The sequence below is a fragment of the Chenopodium album genome, chromosome 5 (genome assembly GCF_948465745.1).
Source record: "Chenopodium album chromosome 5, dcCheAlbu1.1, whole genome shotgun sequence".
Lineage (NCBI taxonomy): Eukaryota > Viridiplantae > Streptophyta > Magnoliopsida > Caryophyllales > Amaranthaceae > Chenopodium > Chenopodium album.
Window position 1 is genome coordinate 64324929 of NC_137838.1, and position 23422 is coordinate 64348350.

General features: G+C 39.3%; 1 protein-coding gene and 1 non-coding gene across 2 annotated transcripts; both read right to left on the minus strand.

Moving 5' to 3' along the window:
- Positions 1-745: 745 nt before the first annotated feature.
- Positions 746-851, minus strand: LOC145633489 (small nucleolar RNA R71). The gene has a single exon (XR_014112813.1). It is a non-coding gene; the product is annotated as a small nucleolar RNA R71 (small nucleolar RNA).
- Positions 852-22303: 21452 nt separating this feature from the next.
- Positions 22304-22985, minus strand: LOC145633003 (uncharacterized). Its single transcript, XM_081685316.1, has 3 exons — positions 22791-22985; positions 22582-22721; positions 22304-22478 (listed from the first exon to the last, which is right to left on the minus strand). The coding sequence occupies exons 1-3, from the start codon at positions 22983-22985 to the stop codon at positions 22304-22306; spliced, it is 510 nt and encodes a 169-aa protein (XP_081541442.1).
- Between the last annotated feature and the right edge of the window lie 437 nt (positions 22986-23422).

The following is a 23422-nucleotide window of genomic DNA, read 5'->3' on the forward strand; positions in this document are numbered from 1 at the left end:
GACGGTTTCCATTGCTATTTCATTGCTTGTTTAAGACTATCTCACCTTTATTTGTTAGTGTTCGCTACTTTTGTTACTTGTCAGTGCTTACGTTCTTCTTAGCTTTGTTGTATGAACAGAGGACGAACCCGCTCAAGATCTTTAATTCCCATCGATCCAGAGCTAGAGAGGTCTTTGTCCCTACTTCGAAGAGAAGCAAGAGCAAGGAGTAGAAATTCCCGCACTCCAACGAGAGGAGTAAGAGAATTAGAGGATACTCCACCCTCTTCACCCTCAAGTGAAGAATTAGATAGCCATAAATCATCTTCGAATTCAGAAATCAACCCTTTCTCAGCCTATAAGTTTGAAAGTAAAGAAGGTTCTAAAATGGGAGAGAATACGCCTTTGAGTCGTCTTGGGGCCCCCGAAGCTTTTAGAGCGCAAAGTGGGATCCTAACTCCTACTACTCAAGCCAACAATTTCGAGATCAAGCCTAATTTGATTGCCTTGATTGAGAAGAAACAATTCTCGGGTGGAAAGTTTGAGAGTCCTCATGAGCACCTAAAAGAGTTTGAGAAATATTGTGACACAATAAAGGCCAATGGAGTGACTCAAGAATATATTCGCCTCAAAATGTTTCCATTTTCGCTAATTGGGAGAGGTCTAGAATGGCTAGAGAAGGAGGTGCCCCCTAATTCTCTCACGACATGGGACCAAGTGACTACGGCTTTCTTGAGGAGGTTTTATAACCATAGGAAGACCGCCGAGGCTCGGTCTTTGATTCAAGGTTTTCGCCAAAAGAGTGGTGAGTCTCTAAGTGCGGCATGGGAACGATACAAAGAGCTTCAACGTCAATGCCCACACCATGGGATACCCAAGTATCAACTCATTCACACTTTCTATGGAGGTCTCACACCTCAAGGAAGAACAAGCCTAGACGCCGCGGCCGGTGGTCCAATTATGAACAAAGGAGAGCATGAAGTGGAGTGTATTATAGAGGAAGCCGCAAAGCACTATGATGATTGGTACGAAGGAGAAAGGGATGCTACTTCTAGCAAGGGCGTTTATGCATTGGAGCAAGCCAACGCAATCAACAACCTTTCTACCCAAATCTCCAAAATGACCAAGCAAATGGATGAATTGATGAAAGAAAGGCCCAACCCTCATGGTAATATCTCCCCTTCAACCAAGGGAGGCAATGGTATGGATACTTCCTCCCCCTCTTCTTACAATACAATGCCCCAAGGGTGCATGTTTTGTTCTAATTGTGAAACCTATGATCATGATACCTCTCAATGTGTCTATGCTTGTGAAGTTCAACCCCCTTCCCATGAACATGATAGTAATATGGAAAATGTCAATGCTATGAATTTTGCTCCTAGAATGGGAAATGTAGGAAACTTGAGGCCAAACTCCAATCAAATGGGGAATTGGAATCAAGGTGGAAACCGTGGTTGGAACCAAAACGGTGGTGGTTATGATAACCAATACCATGGTGGGGGAGGCCCTTCCAATTTCAATGGAAGGGGCTACTCTAACCAAAGAGGATATGGTAATCAAAACCAACAACCTAATCCCCGATACCAAGACCATCAAAATCAAAATTTTGGTGACCAAGGTAACATGGGAAATAATCAACAAATGAATGTTCCTAACCAAGGCACCGGAGGCAATAGGGGCCAATTTGTTTCTAACTATGCCCAAACTAATAGGCCTCCGGGTTTCCATCAACCCCAACTTCCTCCACCTCAACAACCTCTTCAAATTGAAGCCCCTCCAATAGATCCCGTGATGGCTAAATTAGATGCTCTTTTAAAAATGCGTGAGGAGGATCAAAAGAAGCATGAAGAGGCTCAAAAACGAACCAATGCTCATATGAAAATGCTTGAGACTCAAATTGCTCAACTTGCATCTAATTCATCCCCTTCTTCTTCTTCTCCTTCTTCTTCTCACATCCCAAGTCAAGGAGTCAACCCAAAACCTTTGTATGCCGTGACAACAAGGAGTGGGAAGGTAGTAGGGAGTGACCCTTTAATTGAGGAAGAACCCCAAGAAGAGGCGGAGTTAGAGAATGAGGGTGAAAAACCCAATGAGCCATTGAGTGTTGAAAAAGAAAAACAGGTTGAGGTGCTCAAGGAAAAAGAAGCCACCCCCTTGCCCCTAAATCGCCAACCTAGAGAGGAAAAGCTACCCTTTCCACAACGATTTGTGAGAGCTAAACTTGATGCCCAATTTGGGAAGTTTTTGGAAGTCATTAAGAATTTGCATATCTCCGTCCCTTTTGTTGATGCTATGAAGCAAATGCCCCACTATTCCAAATTTTTGAAAGATCTTTTGAGTGGAAGAAGGGAGTGTGAGACGGTGAGTTTAACCGCCAATTGTAGTGCAATTCTTTCCAACAAACTACCTACCAAATTGAAAGATCCGGGTAACTTTTCCATCCCTTGCTCTATCAATGGCATTGAATTTGATAAAGCCTTGTGTGATTTAGGAGCAAGTGTGAGTCTCATGCCCTATTCCGTCTACCAAAAGCTTAGTGTAGGAACCCTCTCTCCCACTAACATTACTCTCCAACTAGCGGACCGTTCCGTTAAGTTCCCCATGGGCAAAGTTGAGGACATTCCCCTTAGGGTAGGAAAGTTCACATTCCCCGTGGATTTCTATGTGCTAGAAATGGATGAGGATGAGAGGATTCCTATAATTTTGGGTAGGCCATTTCTAGCCACTTCTAGAGCTATCATCGATGTGAAGGAGGGGAAGATATCCTTGAAAATTGACAATGATTCTATTGAGTTTGATTTGAACAATGTCATGCAACAACCCTCCTCAAGTGGTGAATGCTTTAGGGTAGATATTCTTGATACGGTTCTTGATGAATTTTCTCGCTCCCACTTGCATGCCACTAATGATCCCCTTGAAAGTATGTTGTTGAATGAATCAAAGATAGGTACTCACAAAGAAGACATACAATTCTATGAGGATTTGCTTGAGGAAAGCAAGGAGTGCAAGGGCGCGAGCATGGAAGAAGAGGCTCCTTACATTCACGACCTCTTTCAAGTTGAAGAAAGAGAAGAGAGTCCCAATGGTAAGGGAGCACCAAAGGTAGACTTGAAACCTCTACCTTTGGGCTTGAGGTATGCATTTCTTGGTCCCAACGAGTCTTTCCCCGTGATTGTAAATTCTAATCTAACGGAGGAGCAAACCTCCCTCTTGATCAATGTTTTGAGAAATCACAAAAATGCTTTGGGTTATACTATTGATGATATCAAGGGTATAAGTCCATCTTTATGTATGCACAAAATTGATCTAGAGGGAGATGCCAAACCCGTCAGGCAAAGGCAAAGAAAGCTTAACCCTTCCATGCAAGAGGTTGTGCGGAAAGAAGTGGCTAAGCTTCTTGATGCGGGAATTATTTACCCAATTGCTCATAGTGATTGGGTATCTCCCGTGCAAGTTGTGCCTAAGAAAGGGGGCATGACGGTAGTGAAAAATGATCATGATCAACTAGTACCCACTAGACTTGTTACCGGTTGGTGCATGTGTATTGACTATCGCCAACTTAACACAAGTACATGCAAAGATCATTTTCCACTACCGTTCATTGATCAAATGTTGGAAAGGCTTACAAAGCATTCCTTCTATTGTTTCCTTGATGGTTACTCGGGATTTTTCCAAATCCCAATTGACCCTAAGGATCAAGAGAAGACTACTTTCACATGCCCCTACGGTACTTATGCGTATCGTAGGATGCCTTTCGGGCTTTGTAATGCCCCCGCAACATTCCAACGTTGCATGATGTCCATTTTTAGTGATATGATTGAGGATGAGATAAAAGTCTTCATGGATGACTTCTCCGTTGGAGGAGCCACCTATGAAGATTGTCTATCTAATTTATCTCGTTGCTTAGAAAGGTGTGAGAGGGCTAACCTCGTGTTGAATTGGGAAAAGTGCCACTTTATGGTCGAAAGTGGGATTGTTCTTGGGCACAAAATTTCCCATGCCGGCATTGAGGTCGATAGAGCCAAGGTTGAGGTCATCGAAAAACTTCCTCCCCCCACCAACGTGAGGGAAGTGAGGTCTTTTCTTGGCCATGCCGGGTTCTATCGGCGCTTTATTAAAGATTTTTCAATGATTGCTAAGCCTCTCACATCCCTATTGCAACAGGATAAGGAGTTTGTGTTTGATGATGCTTGTCATAAGTCCTTTTGTAGGTTGAAAGAAGCCCTTTGCACCGCTCCTATTGTCCAAGGTCCGGATTGGTCTCTTTCATTTGAGCTCATGTGCGATGCAAGCGACGAGGCCATTGGATCGGTTCTTGGACAACGAAAGAATGGAAAACTTCATGTCATACATTATTTGTCTAAAACTCTCAATGATGCCCAACGAAACTACACAACTACCGAGAAGGAGTTCCTAGCGGTTATCCATTCATTCGAGAAGTTTAGAACCTACCTCATTGGTTCTAAGACAATTGTGTATACCGACCACTCGGCTCTCAAATATTTGATAGGGAAGAAGGAAGCTAAACCAAGGTTGTTGAGATGGGTTTTAGTCCTCCAAGACTTCGATTATGAGATGAGAGACAAGAAGGGAGCCGAGAATGTGGTGGCGGATCACCTCTCAAAGTTGGGCGGTGCAAGGTTTGAAGATGATGGCTTGCCAATAGAGGACGCTCTAAGAGATGATGTGCTTTATGTCCTTGAAGTGAAATCGGAGCCTTGGTATGCGGATATTGTGAATTACTTAGCTTGTAGTGCCATACCACCAGATTTCACTTCACAACAACGTCGAAAACTCAAGCACGAGGCCAAGAGATACATTTGGGATGATCCCATTTTATTGAAAAGAGGGGTCGATGGTTTGTTGAGGAGATGCGTCCCCAACGACGAGGTTCAAAGTGTTCTCCATATGTGCCACTCTTCTCCCTGTGGTGGGCATATGAGTGCTCAAAAGACCGCCTCAAAGGTCCTTCAATCTATGCTCTTTTGGCCTTCTCTATTCAAGGATGCGTGGATATTTGTCAAAACTTGTGATAGATGTCAACGGATGGGGAATATTTCTAGAAGGGATGAAATGCCGCAAAATCCCATCCTTGAGCTTGAAGTTTTTGATGTGTGGGCTATAGACTTCATGGGCCCTTTCATTTCTTCACATGGGAACAAGTATATTTTGGTCGCCGTTGACTATGTATCTAAGTGGGCGGAGGCCGTGGCTTCTCCAACGAATGACTCTAAGGTGGTGGTCGACCTTTTCAAAAAGGTGATCTTCCAGAGATTTGGTGTTCCAAGAGCAATAATTAGTGATGGGGGATCGCATTTCAAGCACCACACCTTCGTTCGACTACTTGATAAATATGGGGTTTCTCACAAGCGAGGGCTTGCATACCACCCTCAAACGAGTGGCCAAGCGGAGGTCACCAATAGAGAGCTCAAGGTGATTTTGGAGAAGACGGTTGCTAGGACAAGGAAGGATTGGTCCTCCAAACTTATTGAATCACTATGGGCTTATAGGACCGCCTTCAAAACCCCAATAGGGACCACTCCTTACAAGCTTGTCTATGGGAAAAATTGTCATTTGCCCGTGGAGATGGAGCATCGAACGCATTGGGCAATCAAGCAAATCAACTTTGATCTCCATAGTGCGGGTGAGCAAAGGCTTCTAGAGCTACATGAGTTAGAGGAGTTGAGGATGAATGCCTACGATAGCGCAAGCATGTATAAGGCGCGGACTAAGGCTTGGCACGATGCTCAAATTGTCAAGAAGGCATTCGTCAAAGGTTAAAAAGTCCTCCTATTCAACTCCCGCTTGAAGCTTTTCCCGGGCAAACTTAGGTCAAGATGGAGTGGGCCGTACATTGTCACGGAAGTGTTTCCTTATGGAGCCTACGAAATTTCCCAAGACGGCCACTCCCCTTTCAAAGTCAACGGTCACCGTCTCAAGCCCTATCATGAAGGATTCCCAAGTGATGAACCAGTTTCTGTGACACTTCTTGATGTGCATCGTCAATTCGACCCTCCTTGATCAACTCAAGGAACGTCGAGCTAACGACGTTAACCAAATGCGCTTCCGGGAGGCAACCCGAGTTTCTAACCCTTTTATACTTTTTCTTTTAATGTTGCTTCTATTTTTCCATCTACGACTTTGGATTGTTTGGATTTTTGGGTTTTGATTGTGCTTGGGCTTTAGATATACTTTGCATCCAGCATGATTGTAATGTGTTTAGATGTGTGTTAGAGGACTATTTTTACTTGCGTGATTCTTTATGGAAGTTTGGCCAAAAATATTGACTTCTGGCAGAAGGTTCGACCGAACCCATGGGAGGTTCGACCGAACTTATACTGTAGTGCGGCCGAACTTCCCTGGTTCGGTCACTCCTTAACTTTTAGAAATTTCCAGCAACTTTCTGCCAGAATCTGAAAATTTGCAGTTCCAGCATAGGTTCGACCGAACCCAAGTATGGTTCGACCGAACGTAATTCGTAGTGCGGCCGAACTTCTCTGGGTTCGGTCACTCCTCTCTTTTTGCGATTTTGCTGGAACTTTCTGCCCGGATTTTAAAATGTAGAGTTTTGGCAATGGTTCGACCGAACCAAAGGGGAGTTCGGCCGAACTATTACTGTGGTTCGACCGAACATACCCTCGGTTCGGCCGAACCTATCTTCAGAATCGAAAAAAAAAATGCTGCCATGTTTTCTATTTTGCTGCATTTTCGTGAATATCACTTCCATATTTGTCACCTACCCCATTCTTCTCCTTCTCACTCTAAACCTCCATTGCACCTCCCCTTACAACCTCAAATCTCCATCAAAATCACTCCAATCTTCATCCTTTCTCACTTATTTTCCATCCTTCACTCAACTTTTGCAATCTCTACCAAAAATTCCTACCAAACAAACCCATCTTTCCATTTTCCCCAATTTCAAGGGTTTAAGTGCTTCGGTGTTTTTGGGTTTTTACTTCCTTCCAATCAATTGTGGTATGTTTGTTCTAGCTTTTGCAAGTTTATTTCTTTAATTTCTTATAGTTTTACCATGTTTTACATATTTAAGTGTGAATTATGGTATTCTTGAAATTATTAGTAATGACTTGTTTATTTCATGTGGTTCTTTGGATTGACTTGTTGCAATTGATTGGTTGTTCATAGTAGAACATGTTCTTATGATGATTATGCATGTTTATCTTGGTTTTATTTTGATCTCAATGTAATTGAGTGTTGATTTCATACTAGGGTATTCATGTTACCATTTTATGATTGAGAAACGCATGAGTTGGATGTTATTGGAGATTGTTATTCATGGTTTTGGCTTGATTTTGATGGTTTGATGATTGGATATCATGAAAATAAGGGGACATCATGCCAAATTTCCCTTAGACCTTGTTAGGACTAATTTAGGAATGACATAGGAATCCTTATTCAAACCTTGGTCAAAATGTATTCATGCGTGCCTTGAATTGTATACTCTCAAGCATACACTTTTACCTTGGTTAAGTACTTGGCTTCTTATGTCATTTCCTATCAATTTGTTCTAATGATATGCTCTTGGTGAATTTGTAGAACCACGATGTTCGGCAAGGGAAAAGGAAAGTCAAAGAGGAAGAGGGTGGGAGAATCCTCAGCAACGCAATTCCCACCTCCTCCCGGCATCAACGATCATGGCATTATTGCTCCGGACGAGCAATTTTGGCCTATATATGCATCACTCATCAAGCGTCCGATTAGGTCCACAAGGTTCTTTTGCCCTCAAACTTTGAGGAAGCTGGGAATATTGGATGAGGTGACTAGGTTGGCTCAAAACTTTGGTTGGGGCGACTTCATCCACCTCCACGCTCACACTTACGAGCGTGTGACCTTGGAATTCCTTGCCTCCCTCCGCAAGGAAGTTTTTGAGCCGGAAGATGTCGATGAGGATCCTCAACTCATTATACACTTCAGGATGTTCAACGAGGATCACTCTCTAACGGAGAGTGATCTAAATGAGATCTTCTTTTGGCACGCCACTAGCCTTGATCACCCGTCTGAAATGACCTCCTCCCATCGCATTCCTTACAACGAGCAAGAGTGGTGGAGGAGCATCACAAACAAAGATAGGTTCCAAACTAATACCTCAAAGGTCAACAACATCATCCATTTAGCCTTGAGGTATTTTGTACGGCTTCTACAATACGCCGTGTTCTTCAAAGCCAACCTCGGCTCCATGGTAAAAGACGAGGTTGCTTGCCTATTCTTGGCCGACAATCCTCAACGGCTAAAATTTCAATGCTCCTCCACCTTTATCCAACGGCTCTTGGATACTAGGGACAACCGTCTAGGTGATGAGATATTTATGGGTGGAATGATTACTATCATTGCTCTCTCTTTGAAGGGTGGAGCATACAAGGACCAAATTGAATTGCTCCCACCCGTGCACCAAAACCGAGAAGAGCTCACCGACGAGTTCCCTCCCCATGCTCTATCCATTAGCGCCCTCCGTCACAGCCGCTTCCTCAATTTCACTACTAGCAAACGCCGTTTTATCCTCCTGGTCGATAGGGAGATCGAATGGTGTGTCCTCCCGGACCCCGACCTCACTACGGTGGACCACTCCGCTCCTCTCAAATGGAAGATCCCTCAGCAAATCATCCCCAATGAGCTGAGGCGAACTAGAGCCCGGGGTGGAGCTCCTCAACCTCCACCGGTCCTCCATCAAGAGCAAATCAATCCCCCCCTTAGCGGGGGAGGTGAGGCATCTTCTTCTTCTTCCTTTCCTCCTTTTGATTTCAATGCCCTTCGTAGTACCCTCGATGATATTCGTCGAGACAATCAAGCTTCCATTGAGCAATGGGGGTACTACGCGAGGACAAATTATGACAATCTTGTGCAAGCGGGCATTCAAGCGCCCTATGTGAACTACCCTTACCACCCTCCTCAAGAGGGTCCGGTCAATCATTGGGGACCCTATGATCCTCAACACCCCACCCCCCCTTGCTACGCCTATTGGGAAGGTCCCATCGACCCTACCCAACGCGTTGGCACCCCCCCATACGACCCCTATCATCCGGGTGGGTGTGATCCGGCTTATGACCCGGCTTCCGCATCCACCCCCGCTCCTTTTGATGGTGGTTGGGGTGCCCAAGGGTGGCCCTATGAGCACTTTAACCAACTCTTCCACCCTTTCATGGACACTCCCGGGTTTGATCCTAACAACCCCCCTCAACCTAGGGGGCGAGGAGATGATAACCAGTGATGCTGTGGGAAATCTTCCCTTTCCCCCCGATCTTCTCACTTGTCACTTTTGCTCGGGACGAGCAAAGGAATAGCGTGGGGGAGGATGTCCTTTTGGTTGGTTGAAGTGTACATAGGAAGGTAGGATGGTAGGGTAGTTGCTTGCACATAAGGAGGATAGTGAGGATAGTGGCTTTGTGGTATTGATGTGGCGTTGTGGCGGTGGTGATGATGTTGGTGATGTTGTGATGGTGATGTGATGAGATGGTGATGTTTTATGATTATTGATGTGATGATGATGATGATGTTTTATGGTTATTTTTGCTGATTTCTGATGATTTTCTTTGATGATCCCCGAGTCTTTGTAGGTGGAGATGCTCCCGAAAAGAAAAAAAAAATCCAAATTTCCCGAAACTCCAAATCCCCTTAATCCAAACTTTGTAGATAGCTTTTTATTAATTTTTCTTCTTTTTGTTTGATTCTTTAGTCTTTTTCTTTGTTTTCTAACCTTTTCTTGTTTTGTTGTAGTTTCTTTTGTTTGGCTCACCTTTATTGAAGCTTGAAGCGGAGATGTAGGACGTTAAGGAGCAACACTAGCTCCCTTGGTGAGATTGGATATATTACCTTGTCTTATATTTCAAGCGACATTCGGTGAGACCTTTCCTCTCTTTCTTTTTCTTTTTCTTTGAGTGCTTAGTTTAGGTCTAGTTTAGGAAGAGTTGAATGGTTCGAGGTTGATTGATTTTGGTTCCAAGGAACCTGGGATCGTTGATGTTGATATCGACGATCACTTGTATGTCGATTGGGATTTATTTGATTTACATGCCTCGATTATGAACCTTTTTAATTTCTTCCTCCCTTTTGTGTGTTTTTCTTGTTCTCTTTTGTGTAACGAGCATGACTAAGACAAGTTGAAACATTTTTGATGTGGATTTGCTCATTCATTTGGATTCAAGAATTTATGTGCCTTTTTGATGACATGGCTTTGAATGCTTACCTTCCTAGTTGATGAGGGTTTACACGGTTTAAGAATGCTTAAGGTTGAATTAGACACATTGTAAGCTAAGGTAGCCCGGTTTAGAACTCTTGATGACGTTTGAACCCCTTAGTTCACGGGAAAGTGGTAAGATGGTGTTGCTCTCCGTAGTGAATAGGATTCCCTTGGTTGGTATTTGCTTATTTTTATCCCGTGTGAGCGTCGTTTGTTCTAGCCTTCATCACTCTTGTGAGCGGCGTTTTGGATCCTTAACTATGCATGTCTTAATCTTTGTGTTGGTAGTTAGCTCCCGAGATCGTGACCAAACAACTTTAAAGGAGGAAGAGGGCATTTCTTCTCATTTTTCTTTGTTTTCTTTGTGTTTTGTTACAAATTTGGTTTTCATTTTTACATCCACCCACTTGCTAACCAACTTGGGCCTCATTCCCCCTTTCTTGATCTAGCCATATTACAAACCTATCGGCCTATGTTCTACCAACCCTTGTAGTTAGTGAAGCATTGGTTTTTGAGGTACGAATTCGAGAGTGTTGGTTTTAGGGCAAGAAAGTTGTGAAAATTGGTTCAAATGAGATTTTGAAAGTTATTCATGAAAGGAAATATTTGCAAAAAGTTTGTGAGGAAGGATGCAACGTATGAAGTTCAAAAAAAAAAAAAAAAAAAAAAAAAAAAAAAAAAAAAAGGGGAAGGAAGAGGAAGAGGAAATGATGAGAGAAATGAAGTAATGTTATGAAATTTTGTATTGAAGGTTGTAATTTGAATTTAGGTTCAATTCTTAGGTGGTTCTTGAGAGATGGCCACTCTTTTGCTTCACTTAGGATTTGCCACCAAAAAAAAAAAAAAAAAAAAATTTCAAATTAATTCCCAACCTTAACCCTTAGCCATGACATTACAACCCAAGTTAAGACCCTTGGACTTGGAGAAGTGCGGTCAAAGAACGGTGGAGGGAGATAAATTTCAACCCTATGGAAAGAGTGTGCATAGTTGAGATGTCGGGATAACCTCATGACTCCACAATAAATTTCTTTTTCCGGTTCCCTCGAGGAACCATGAGGAGCTAACTTGGGGATGATTTGAAGCTAGTGGAGAGAACGCGGTCCGTCTTGGTTGGAGCTAGGGCAGAGGATGAAATCATTAGTTCTCTACGCTTAGCTTAGGTTTGTCTCCCTCAACCATGAGCATCTTAGAACGTGTTCCCCCTCTTTGAGTTGAGAAAAGTAAGCATTATTTGATTCATGTCCCTATGTTAGAGTCCATTTGGAGCATTTCCCATCGTGAAACTTGATTGATTTTCTTAACCCTTGTCATATTATGCTTGTTGTGTGTGTTGTCTTTTTGTTTTAGTATTCCTTGCTTGAGGACAAGCAAAAGGCAAGTGTGGGGGATTTTGATGAGTGGCATTTATGCCACTCTTTTTATCCTTTTTCTCTAAGGATTCTCCCCTCGTTTGCACTTGTTTGGCCTTCTCTCTAAGCAATTTTACTTAGTTTTGCTTTCTCTTTTCTTTCTCCTTTATCCTCCCTTTTCTTAGTCTTCCCGCTTTGTTCTTACTGTGCTTTTCATGCTTATGCTTTGTAGGAACCATCGAGATTTTCAAGAGGAGGAAGCTAAGCTCAAAGGAGGCTAGAGGAAGCATGATTCAGAAGAGGTTCGGCCGAACCTCCTGATGGTGTGGCCGAACCAAGGTGTGGCCGAACCTGCTCAGTGGTTCGGCCGAACTTCGAGGCAGGGGCAAGATGAAAGTCGGCAGTTTTGCAGGAGTGGCCGAACCGCAGGAGTTCGACCAGACCAGGATCACGGAGGTTCGACCGAACCTGCTCAGTGGTTCGGCCGAACTTCGAGGCAGGGGCAAGATGAAAATCGGCAGTTTTGCAGGAGTGGCCGAACTGCAGGAGTTCGACCAGACCAGGATCAGGGAGGTTCGACCGAACCTACCCATGGTTCGGCCGAACCTACCTTGTAGTCCGGCCGAACCTTCCCATTTGTTCGGTCGGACCTCTCCTTTTGTCAGCTGACTCTGTACGGACTATATAAGTCCCTTTCTTAGAACGTTTTGGGGGATTAACTTAGTTTTAATTTTCTACATTTTTAGCTTAATCTAGAGAGAGAAACTTCATTAGTAGAGAGAGAAAGTGTGGATTTCTATTGATGAACTTGGATATTGAAGAAGGAGCTTGATTGAACCTTTGTAAATCTTCATCTTCAATGAATGAGCAATCCCTTACTCTCTCTCTTTACTTTTGTATCTATTTTTGTTTGCTTATTTTGATTTTCCTTCTTTGCTTATTGATCATGTTGATGCTTATTGATTTGATGATTGAAATTGTCTTCAATATGATTTGTGAGTAGTCACCTAGCCAAGGGTGTGGGGATGGTGTAGTTGTTAATTGATTCATGCTTATGATGTTGGGGGTTATGTTAATGGTGATTAAAGTCTTTGTATGCTTGATATTCTTTGGTCTTTCTTGCAAGTGCACATTGTTAGTTGATCAAAGATGAGTCTTTACTAACAAGTAACGGAAGTTGACTTAGTCGAGATTCATTACTATCGATAATTCTTTGTTTGCACCTTCTAATATATGGTTCTAATGTGGAAGCATAGAGGCTATGTTAGGAGGAATCGATTAACCCCGGAAGGCGGTTAGATCGAGCTTTATTTCGATATTCTTGCATGCTTAGTTTACCATTGCTTTGCTTCTATGTTATTGCATGATCAAGTGACATCTACATCTACCCACTTCCCTTGGTGTTTAGTTATATTGATCTTTAATCATTCTTAATCCTTAGTTTAATCTCTTAGTTATTCATACTTCTTGTCCCGAGATAGCATAAAGTCTTAAGTAGTGAATGCGGTGTTTATGCATGTCTCCCTGTGGTTCGACCCCTCTATTTACCCTATACACGTATTAGGTTGGTAGAGCGTTATAAATTAATTTGACTTAGGTGTAGTCGCTCAACGACACGATTATTTCCTTGTCACTCTCTCTCTCTCTCTAAGCTAAAGCTTATTCTCTCTCTCCCTCTTTCTAGTCTAACCTTTTACAAACACAATTCCTCATACATTAGCACTTGACACACCTAGCGAAGTCCGAAGTTGTCTTTGCCCTAGACGTGATAGGTTTGATATTTATGAGGGATTGATCCCAAATCTCTATTTAAATTATTTAATTTAATTCTTTAATTTTATTATTTTCTTTGAGGTTACTAACGCGTGTATTTTGTTATTAGAAAGAGGTATGAGGCATCGAAGTAAGTGCTTTAATTGTTTAATTGATCTTATGATATAGAAATCATGTTTAGATTATTTTGTTAATTCCTAGTATCATGTTAGGATGTTTTATTGATCCGGCCGTAGTATCATGTTAGGATGTTTTATTGCTTCCTAGTATCATGTTTAGGGTTAATTAATAATTCTAATATTTTTTATGATTTCCGTGATGCTTCCTATTTTCTTTGTTAATATCATGTTAGTATCATGTTAAGGCTAAAGCTTTGATCTTTGATGTTTAGTGACATGCAAGGGTTTGTTATTAATCTTGTTTGTATCATGCCTAGGACCTTGCTATTATTATTATGCTTTAACATGATTGTTATTTTAATTATGATTTTTGTTATGATTATGATTATAATGTTGCTTGATATATATTTATTGTTATTGCTTGATCACGCCTATTATGCATGTTTAATGGGAATTGATACTTGTAATCACGCTTAATAAGATAATACATAATCTTGTTCAGGTTTAATATGATTATAATTCAAGTGATCGCCAATAATAGTTTTATTTGTGCATTAATATTCAACCAACATAGATGAACAGGTTGAGGGTAAACCTATTGATTGTATGTTAGTTTAAAGCGCACATGAATACGAGTAGAATAAAGTATAGGCCTATTATTAGAGCAGGTTCAGTCTCTTTTAGGTTTGATTTATACATTCATCCCCGAATTCCAGTCTTGGTTCCAGATCTATTTGAGTTAACGATCTCCTGGATCTTTAAGATGTGTAACCTTCACCAAATGAAAGTTTACAAGTTCCTAAAACTTGTTGGCGACTCTTTTTATCTAGCTTCCTTCCCTTTCGATGCAACCATGCTTAAGTCTATGATCACAGTGGGGTTCAAGTTTGGGGTAATGCTCGAAATATTCCCTACAACTTTATTTAATGAAATTAGCTTCGTTGAACGCATTTGAATTTCATTTGACTAAAAAAGCTTTGTTTGAATGTGTTCGACTTTCATTTGATTCAAAAAGCTTTGTTTAAATGAGTTTGACTTTCATTTGATAGAATTAGCTTCGTTAAATGCATTTGAATTTCACTCGATTCAAAAAGCTTTGTTTAAAAGTGTTTGACTTTTATTTGATTCAAAAAGCTTTGTTTGAATGTGTTTGACTTTCATTTTACTCAAAAACCTTTATACGATTGTGTTTGACTTTCATTTGATATAATACGCTTTATTGAACACATTTGACTTTCGTTCGATTAAATAAGCTTTGTCTGAACGTGATTAACTTTCATTTGATTCAAAAATCTTTGTTTGAAAGTGTTTGACTTTCATTTGATTCAAAAAGCTTTGTTTGAATGTGTTTGACTTTCATTTGATTCAGTTAGCTTCGTTGACGAGGGTCGGACTAGGTCATTGGACTAATCCTCCCTAAGCCAAATAAAATTTATAAACACTTAACTAACCTAAATACAAGTATAGAGGTAAGTTAACGGTCGAACCCAAAGGAACGGTAATGCCTAAGTTCTTTCAATCTGGGTGCCTAAGCTAGGTCGAAGACGAAGGAAATGAAGTGACACTAACAACTACTTAAACAAAGAAACCAAACAAATAAAGTGCTAGCTAGGGATTAGGATTCAAATATAATAGCAATGAACAAAGCAAATTGGGATAGGATGTTGAATAAGTTGAGTGATGCGAGGGAAAACCAATTACGCAACAAAAAGAGCATATCAAGTTATTCTCCTAGAGGTCTAACTAGAGTCAACTAAGATAAACTCTAGCTAGGAAACGTCACAAGACACCTCAATCGTGTAAATGCAAGCCACAAACAAATGGTCCGTATCAATGTGAACTTACAATGCAATCTTTTGTAAATAAATAGGGTGATCAAGCCTAAATAAAACACACACATGCACATAATCAATTAACCAATTTAATCTCATCATCAACTCCATCAATTATCCCCAATTTACAACAATCCATCACATAATACAAGCTTCACCATCACCCTAGAAAGTAAAACTACTCTAACAACATCATCAAATCAACAAACAACTAAAGGAATCAAGAATCAACAAAATATGAAGAACAATTGCACTAATCAAAGATCAAACATCAAAATCCAATCAAATCAAATCAAACAAACATGAATAAACTAATCAAATCAATAAATGAGATAGAGTTAGAAATGCTCATTGATAATAGAGAAGATTTCCAACACAATTGTCACCATTGAATCTTCAATCTCTCAATCATCATTGAAATTCCTCACTTTCTCTCTCTAAAATTTACTCCTAAAACTAACCCTAAAACTAGAGAGAGAAGCTCTCAACTAAACTAAGAATATGATCTAATTCTAATATGAAACTTGCTTCTAAACTTCTTACAAAAATCGGGTTTAAAAAGATATATATATAGAGGAGCAAAATCACAAAAAAACCGAGCATAAAATACCCACGAAGGCGCGCCCGGGTAGCAGGGGAGGTGCGCCCGCGCACGCATGGGTTGCGCCCGCGCCTCCCTGTTGTGCGCCCGCGCCTAGCTGGGTTCCTTCGAGATTCTCGCGGCTTGGTGGGTTCGCAAAGGTCGCATGACTTATGATGTTGATGAACACTAGGAGTGGCAGTAGCTAATGCTCTTGATTAGTGGGAACACCACTTCTCAATGGTAGCACGACATCAGAGCGCAAGAGCCAAAACTTGGAATCTCCACTTCCTGCATCTTGAGCTTTCCAAATGCCATGAGCTTGCTCCAAAAGCTTCCTCCACCTAAGTAGATCACCAATATCAAGACCCAAACCTTGTACAATACCTACAACCACGAAAATAGAGCAAATAAAGGAGAAAAGACTAGAAAACCAACGAAATACACGAAAGCTACAAAATAAGAGAGGAAAGGTAAAACTAAGAGCAAAAGCATAGAAGAAAGAATTTATTGAGCAAGAAAGCTATGAAAAGAGGATGAAATCAACCTAAATGCTCATCAAATGGGTGCCATTTATGACACCCATCAAATTTCCCCAAGCTTGTCTTTTGTTCGTCCTCGAGCAAAACATAACCAAGGGATGGTAAATGATGAGGTTATTCAAACAGGCTAAAGAGGAGAAGAGACAAGAATTTACACTGACTCACTTTCGTAGGAATCACGGTCAATTTTAGCAACTAAAGACAAGCCATTTAAACCCCTAGATCGCCCTAGAGGACAAGTGATGCTCTCGTAAGGGTTTCCTAAGAGTTGAAACCATAACTCTCATTATAATACAAATATTGAAAAGCATGAAAAACAAGTCAAAAGGAAAGCTAAACAAACAAATGTTCATGAAAGGAATTTTCCAAATGTACAAGCACAAATGAATGCAAATCTTTCTAAACAAGTAAGGGAGTGCACGTTTCAAGATACCCAAGGTTGATTGAAACATAAATATGCTAAGCATAGGAACTAGCTTTCACAATTCACTTTCATCCCAACCGATCTTACCACGTTCTTCCTACTAGTCTCATATCAACCCCTAGTGAGCATCTCAATGATTACTCAAAGGAACCGGAAAAAATATAATTTTTAGGATACTCGACATCTTGACTATGCATCCCTTTTCCTTAGGCTAAAACACACATTTTTCTCCCCCAGTGAATGAGTAAACCACTTATGTCAAAAGGTCATTCCCCAAGGTTGTAACGTTAAGGCAAAATGATGAAGGTAGGCTAAAATTTTAAATTTTGTGGTTAACCTAAATTGTGATGCAAAGATTGCGCATTTCTTTACACCATAACCAAGTAATCACCAAACAAAAACAACAATACCCCCAAGCTTATTCAAAGCTATAAATCACAAACATATACACAAAAAGCGTGAGAACGCTTCCCCCCAAGGTTAAATGGAGCATTATCCTCAATGCTCAAACAGGGAGAATACTCATATCAAAATATTTTTGAATTAAATTTTTTTATTTTTTTTTAATTTTTTTTCTTATTCTTGTTTAAAAGTGCTTTGTCCTCGCCTCTTTTAACTTTGGATGGCTTTTCCAACTTTGCACTTATAATGTCCTTGCCTTTTGTTTTTTTGATGGCTTTTTCATTCATTCACTTGCCATTATTCACAAAATATAAACAAAACACAAGCTTGCCTTCATTGTATACCAATATCCACAATAACATACCACAAACTCCAAAATATGACCATTTGCTTCACAAAAACCAAAAATGGAACAAAAAGAAACATAAAGCTCAAGAATCTAAAGATGTGGCTTGAAAAGAAGGGAAAAGGCTCAAATGGTTAGCAAATAGGCAAATGTAAACCCAAAAACTAAAAATGAAACAAACTATCCTAGAAAAGAAAAATTACCTCCCCGAAAAGATGCCTTTGTCCTCCCTAAATGGTTCAGTCTCGGTCTTATGAAATATGAGTCAAGATTCTAGATTAGGCCCGCAATAGACAAGGATCCATGTCGCTCATGCAAATAAGTATAGTAGGCTTGAAAAATATTGAACCTCACACGGATGTAGCAAAAACTCACTATTGGTGTAAAATCGACTATAGGAAGCAAGTGCCAAACATGCCACAAACAAGTAGAATCCGGCTTCATGATCCCACTAGTTCTAACCAACTACCTTAGCATGCTTTATCCTAGAATCAACCAAGCATACTCTCAAAGATCCGACAAGACAAATAGTAGTGCTGGTTCAGTGAAGTCAAGTCTTTACGTCTATAGGGGCTCCCCTTTAGTAAAAGGGAGGGGATATTTTTTCTTCATCCGGGGGTTCATTTCATCATCAAATTCCCACAAATGGAATGAAAAGTGGTCGCGCACACCGTTACAATTAAGAAGAATAGCATTCAATTATACAAGTCCAAATGTTATTATGTCCCAAGCAAGAACAAAACAAATCACAATGCAAATTTGCCTTGATAGTGACAAAAATCTTTTTGGAGTTTTTCAAATTATAAGAAACATGAAAAAGCATATACAAGGGTGCATAGCATATATGAATCAACATCCCACCAAACATGATAGAATACCCTCCCCCAAGCTTGAATGAGACATTACACTCAAATCATAAAGCATGGAAACCACGGGAGGGGAAAACAAGGAGATCAATACAAACCAACATATGTCTAACAAGTCATCATCTACTAGAGAAAGAGCAAGGAAGGATATTACCGGATATTAGGTGGGTGTTAATACCCGCAAATGACCCAATTAAACCTTTGAAAGCTAATTTCCCAAGAATTGAACCTTGTTTCTTAATCCAACTCGAAGCACCGAAGTATAAATGAGATAGAGTTAGAAGTGCTCATTGATAATACTAACATGAGTAAACTAATCAAAACAATAAATGAGATAGAGTTAGAAGTGCTCATTGATAATAGAGAAGATCTCTAACACAATTGTCACCATTGAATCTTCATTCTCTCAATCACCATTGAAATTCCTTACTTTCTCTCTCTAAAATCTACTTCTAAAACTAACCCTAAAACTAGAGAGAGAAGTTCTCAACTAAGCTAAGAATATGATCTAATTCTAATATGAAACTTGCTTCAAAACTTCTTACAAAAATCGGGTTTAAAAAGATATATAAAGAGGCGCGAAATCACCAAAAACCGAGCATAAAATACCCACGAAGGAGCGCCCGGGCAGCAGGGGAGGTGTGCCCGCGAACGCTAGGGGTGCGCCTGCGCCACCCCTAGGTGCGCCCGCGCCTAATTGGGTTCCTTTGAGATTCTCGCTGCTTGGTGGGTTCGCTAAGGTCGCATGACTTATGATGTTGATGAACACTAGGAGTGGCAGTTGCTAATGCTCTTGATTAGTGAGAACACCAATTCTTAATGGTAGCACAGCATGAGAGCGCACGAGCCAAGACTTGGAATCTCAAATTCCTTGCATCTTGGGCTTTCTAAATGTCATTAGCTTGCTCTAAAAGCTTCCTCCGCCTAAGTAGATCACCAATATCAAGACCAAACCTCGTACAATACCTACAACCACAAAAATAAAGCAAATAAAGGAGAAAAGACTAGAAAACAAACGAAATACACGAAAGCTACAAAATAAGAGAGGAAAGGTAAAACTAAGAGCAAAAGCATAAAACAAAGCATTTATTGAGCAAGAAAGCTATGAAAAGAGGATGAAATCAACCTAAATGCTCATCAAATGGGTGCCATTTATGACACGCATCATTCGTTCAATGCATTTGAATTTTGTTCGATTTAAAAAGCTTTGTTTGAATTTGTTTAACTTTCATTTGATTCAAAAAGCATTGTTTGATTGTGTTTGACTTCATTTTATTCAATTAGCCTCGTTGATGCATTTGACTTTCATTTAATTCAAAACGCTTTGTTTGAATTTGTTTGAATTTCATTTGATTCAAAAACCTTTGTTTTAATGTGTTTAACTTTCATTTGATTGAATTAGCTTTGTTGAATGCATTTGACTTTCATTCGATTGAAAAAGATTTATTGAATGTAATTGACATTAGTTTGATTTAAAAAGCTTTGTTTGAATGTGTTTATCTTTCATTTGATTTAAAAATCTTTGTTTGAATGTGTTTGACTTTTATTTGATTCAAAAAGCTTTGTTTAAATGTGTTTGACTTTCATTTGATTCAGTTAGCTTCGTTGAATGTAATAAACTTTTATTTGATTCAAAAAGCTTAGTTTGAATGTGTTTGACTTTCATTTTATTAAAAAAAACTTTGTTTCAATGTGTTTGACTATTATTTGAATCAATTAGCTTCATTGAATGCATTTGAATTTCATTCAATTCAAAAAGCTTAGTTTTAATGTGTTTGACTTTCATTTGATTCAAAAAGTTTTGTTTGAATGTGTTTGACTTTTATTTAATTGAATTAGATTTGTTGAATGCATTTGATTTTCATTCAATTAGCTTCGTTGAATGCATTTAAGTTTGGTTCTATTGAAAAATCTTTGTATGAATGTGTTTAATTTTTATTTCATTTTAAAAGCTTTGTTTGAATGTGTTTAACTTTCATTAGATTCAAAAATCTTTGTTTTGATGTGTTTTAATTTCATTTGATTGAATTAGCTTCGTTGAATGCAATTGATTTTCATTTGAATGAAAAAGCTTTGTTTAAATGTGTTTGACTTTCATTTGATTCAGTACGCTTTGTTTGAATGTGTTTGACTTTCATTTGATTAAAAAAGCTTTGTTTGAATGTGTTTAACTTTTATTTGATTGTGTTTTACCTTCATTTGATAAAAAAAGCTTTGTTTGAAATTGTTTGACTTTAATTTTATTCGAAAAGCATTGTTTGAATGACTTTGACTACAATTTGATTGAAAAACCTTTATTTATATGTGTTTGACATTCATTTGATTTAATTAGCTTCTTTAAATGCATTTGACCTTCATTCGATTGAAAAAGCTTTGTTTAAATAATTTGACATTCGTTTAATTCAATAAGCCTTGTTTGAATGTGTTTGACTTTCATTTTATTCAAAAAGCTTTGTTTGAATGAGTTTGACTTTTTTTTGGTTCAATTAGCTTCATGGGATGTAATCGACTTTCATTCGATTTAAAAAGCTTTGTTTGAACACGTTTGAATTTGTTTTGATTCAAAATGATTTGTTTAAATGTGTTTGACTTTCATTTAATTCAGAAAAATTTGATTTAATGTGTTTGACTTTCTTTTGATTCAAATAGCTTTGTTTGAATTTGTTTGACTTTCATTTGATTAAAAAAGCTTGGTTAGAATGTGTTTGACTTTCATATGATTCAAATAGATGTGTTTAACTTTCATTTTATTAAAAAAGCTTTGCTTGAATGTGTTTTACTTTGATTAAAAAGTATTGGTTGGAATGTGTTTGACTTTCATATGATTCAAAAAACTTTGTTTGAATGTGTTAAACTTTAATTTGATTCTTTTTTTTTTTTTTGCTAAGCAAGCAATTATATTAACTCAATAAAAACTGTACAAACTGTACAAAACACAGCCTGAAACAGGCACCACAAAACTACACAAGAGCTAAAAAGCCTACACCACCCCCTAGAAGCCTAGAGAACCCTCAACCACCTACAGGCAGGGAGAAGAGGGAAAACCAGGCAACTCTTCTGAGAGCCACACACATCATGCAACCTTCTAGGAAGGTCACAGGAGGAGCAAAACTCAGGAAACAAAACACAAACAACTTCAAACAAAAACTATCAATCACAGAAACAACACAAAAGAAGCTAAACAACAGTTACAGCATATGTCTAAGCTGAAACAACAATTTACAGTCTTCTGTCTTCCATCTAGCATCAATAAGCTGCTGAGCTCTTCCACTAGCTTCTCTTCTAAATGCCTTTACCAGCACCTCAGGGTGAATAACATCATGCTGCCACAACACGTGATTTCTAGCTAGCCAAATGTTGTAAGTAGCAGCACTCAAAGTGGCAAGATAAAAGCTGCTCTGAATCTTGTTTTTCCCCAGCTTCTCCCAGCACTTACAGGCCTAACCAATACTATTTTTTTGCAACCCAATTCCTAGCCAATTGCACACACCAGTCAAACATCTCTTACTGTAATTACAAGCAAAAAACAAATGGGCAACAGTTTTAGTCTCATCACCACAAAGAAGGCACAAATCATCAGAACAGACCCCAAACCTTGCAAGCTTGTTCCTAGTTTTGATTCTCCCCAGCATTGCCAGCCAAATTACAAAAGAATGCTTGGGAACATTAAACTTGTTCCCAACCCATTTTCTCCAAGGAACCTTATCCATATTTCCCTGCAACAACTTATAACACTTAGCAATTTTGTACTGTTTACTGAGCCACATATTACTATTAAACCCTTCTTTTAGCTCCTCCTTGACCTTACACATCAATTTCTACCCCCACCCAGCACTTCTCTTAGGACTATAATGCCACCAATCTTGCCCTTTAAGGTAAACTGAATGCACCAATTAAACTCACAAAGACTCAGTATTCTTGGCAATCTTCCAAACATAACTACCAATAGCTGCCCTGTTCCAAAGCAAACAATTTCTAACTCCACAACCACCAGCATTTTTAGGTCTGCGAACCCAATCCCAGACCAGGGGAGGAGCTCTACTCAAAACAGCCTTTCCATCCCATAAGAAAGTTCTGCAAAGTTGCACAATTCTGAGCATCACAGTCTTAGGAAGTAATAAGAATTGAGCCCAATAAGTGTGCAACATTAATCAGAGTTGCTCTAGCAGCATAAGACAAATTCCTACTACTCCAGCATTGAATCTTATTAAGCATTTTGTCAACTATAGCATCATAGTCAGTAACTCTCAGATATTTGTCATTCAAAGGAATTCCAAGATATTTAAATGGCATATTACCAACCACAAACCCAAACAGCTGCAAAATGGCATCTCTGGTCTAATCCTGCACATTCCTAAAATACACAGTTGTCTTCTCAGTGTTAACCTGTAGACCAGATCTTCTTTCAAAAGACTTCAGAGCTCTAAGCAGAAGTTTAACAGACTCCACATTCCCATGATAGAAAAGCACCAAATCATCAGCAAATATAAGGTGATTCAAGGCTAAGCTCTTACATCTCTGATGATATTTAAAGGCCTTTTTCTTCCAAATTTTCTTCAACATCCTAGTCAAATACTCCATGACCAACACAAATAATAAGGGAGACATAGGATCACCTTATCTAATCCCCTTTTTCCGAGCAAAGAAACCATGCAGACCCCCATTAATCATCAAAGAGAAGGAAGGAGTGCTTACACACTCCATAATCCAACTAGTAAACTTTATAGGAACTTTAATTTGATTCAATTAGCTTCGTTGAATGCATTTCACTTTCATTCTATTCGAAAAGCTTTATTTGAATGTGTTTCACTTTCATTTGATTCAAAAAGCTTTGTTTGTATGTGTTTGACATTTATTTGAATCAATTAGCTTCATTAAATGCATTTGACTTTCATTCGATTCAAAAAGCTTAGTTTTTATGTGTTTGACTTTCATTTAATTTAAAAAAATTTGTTTGAATGTATTTGACATTCATTTGATTGAATTAGATTCATTGAATGCATTTGATATTTATTCAA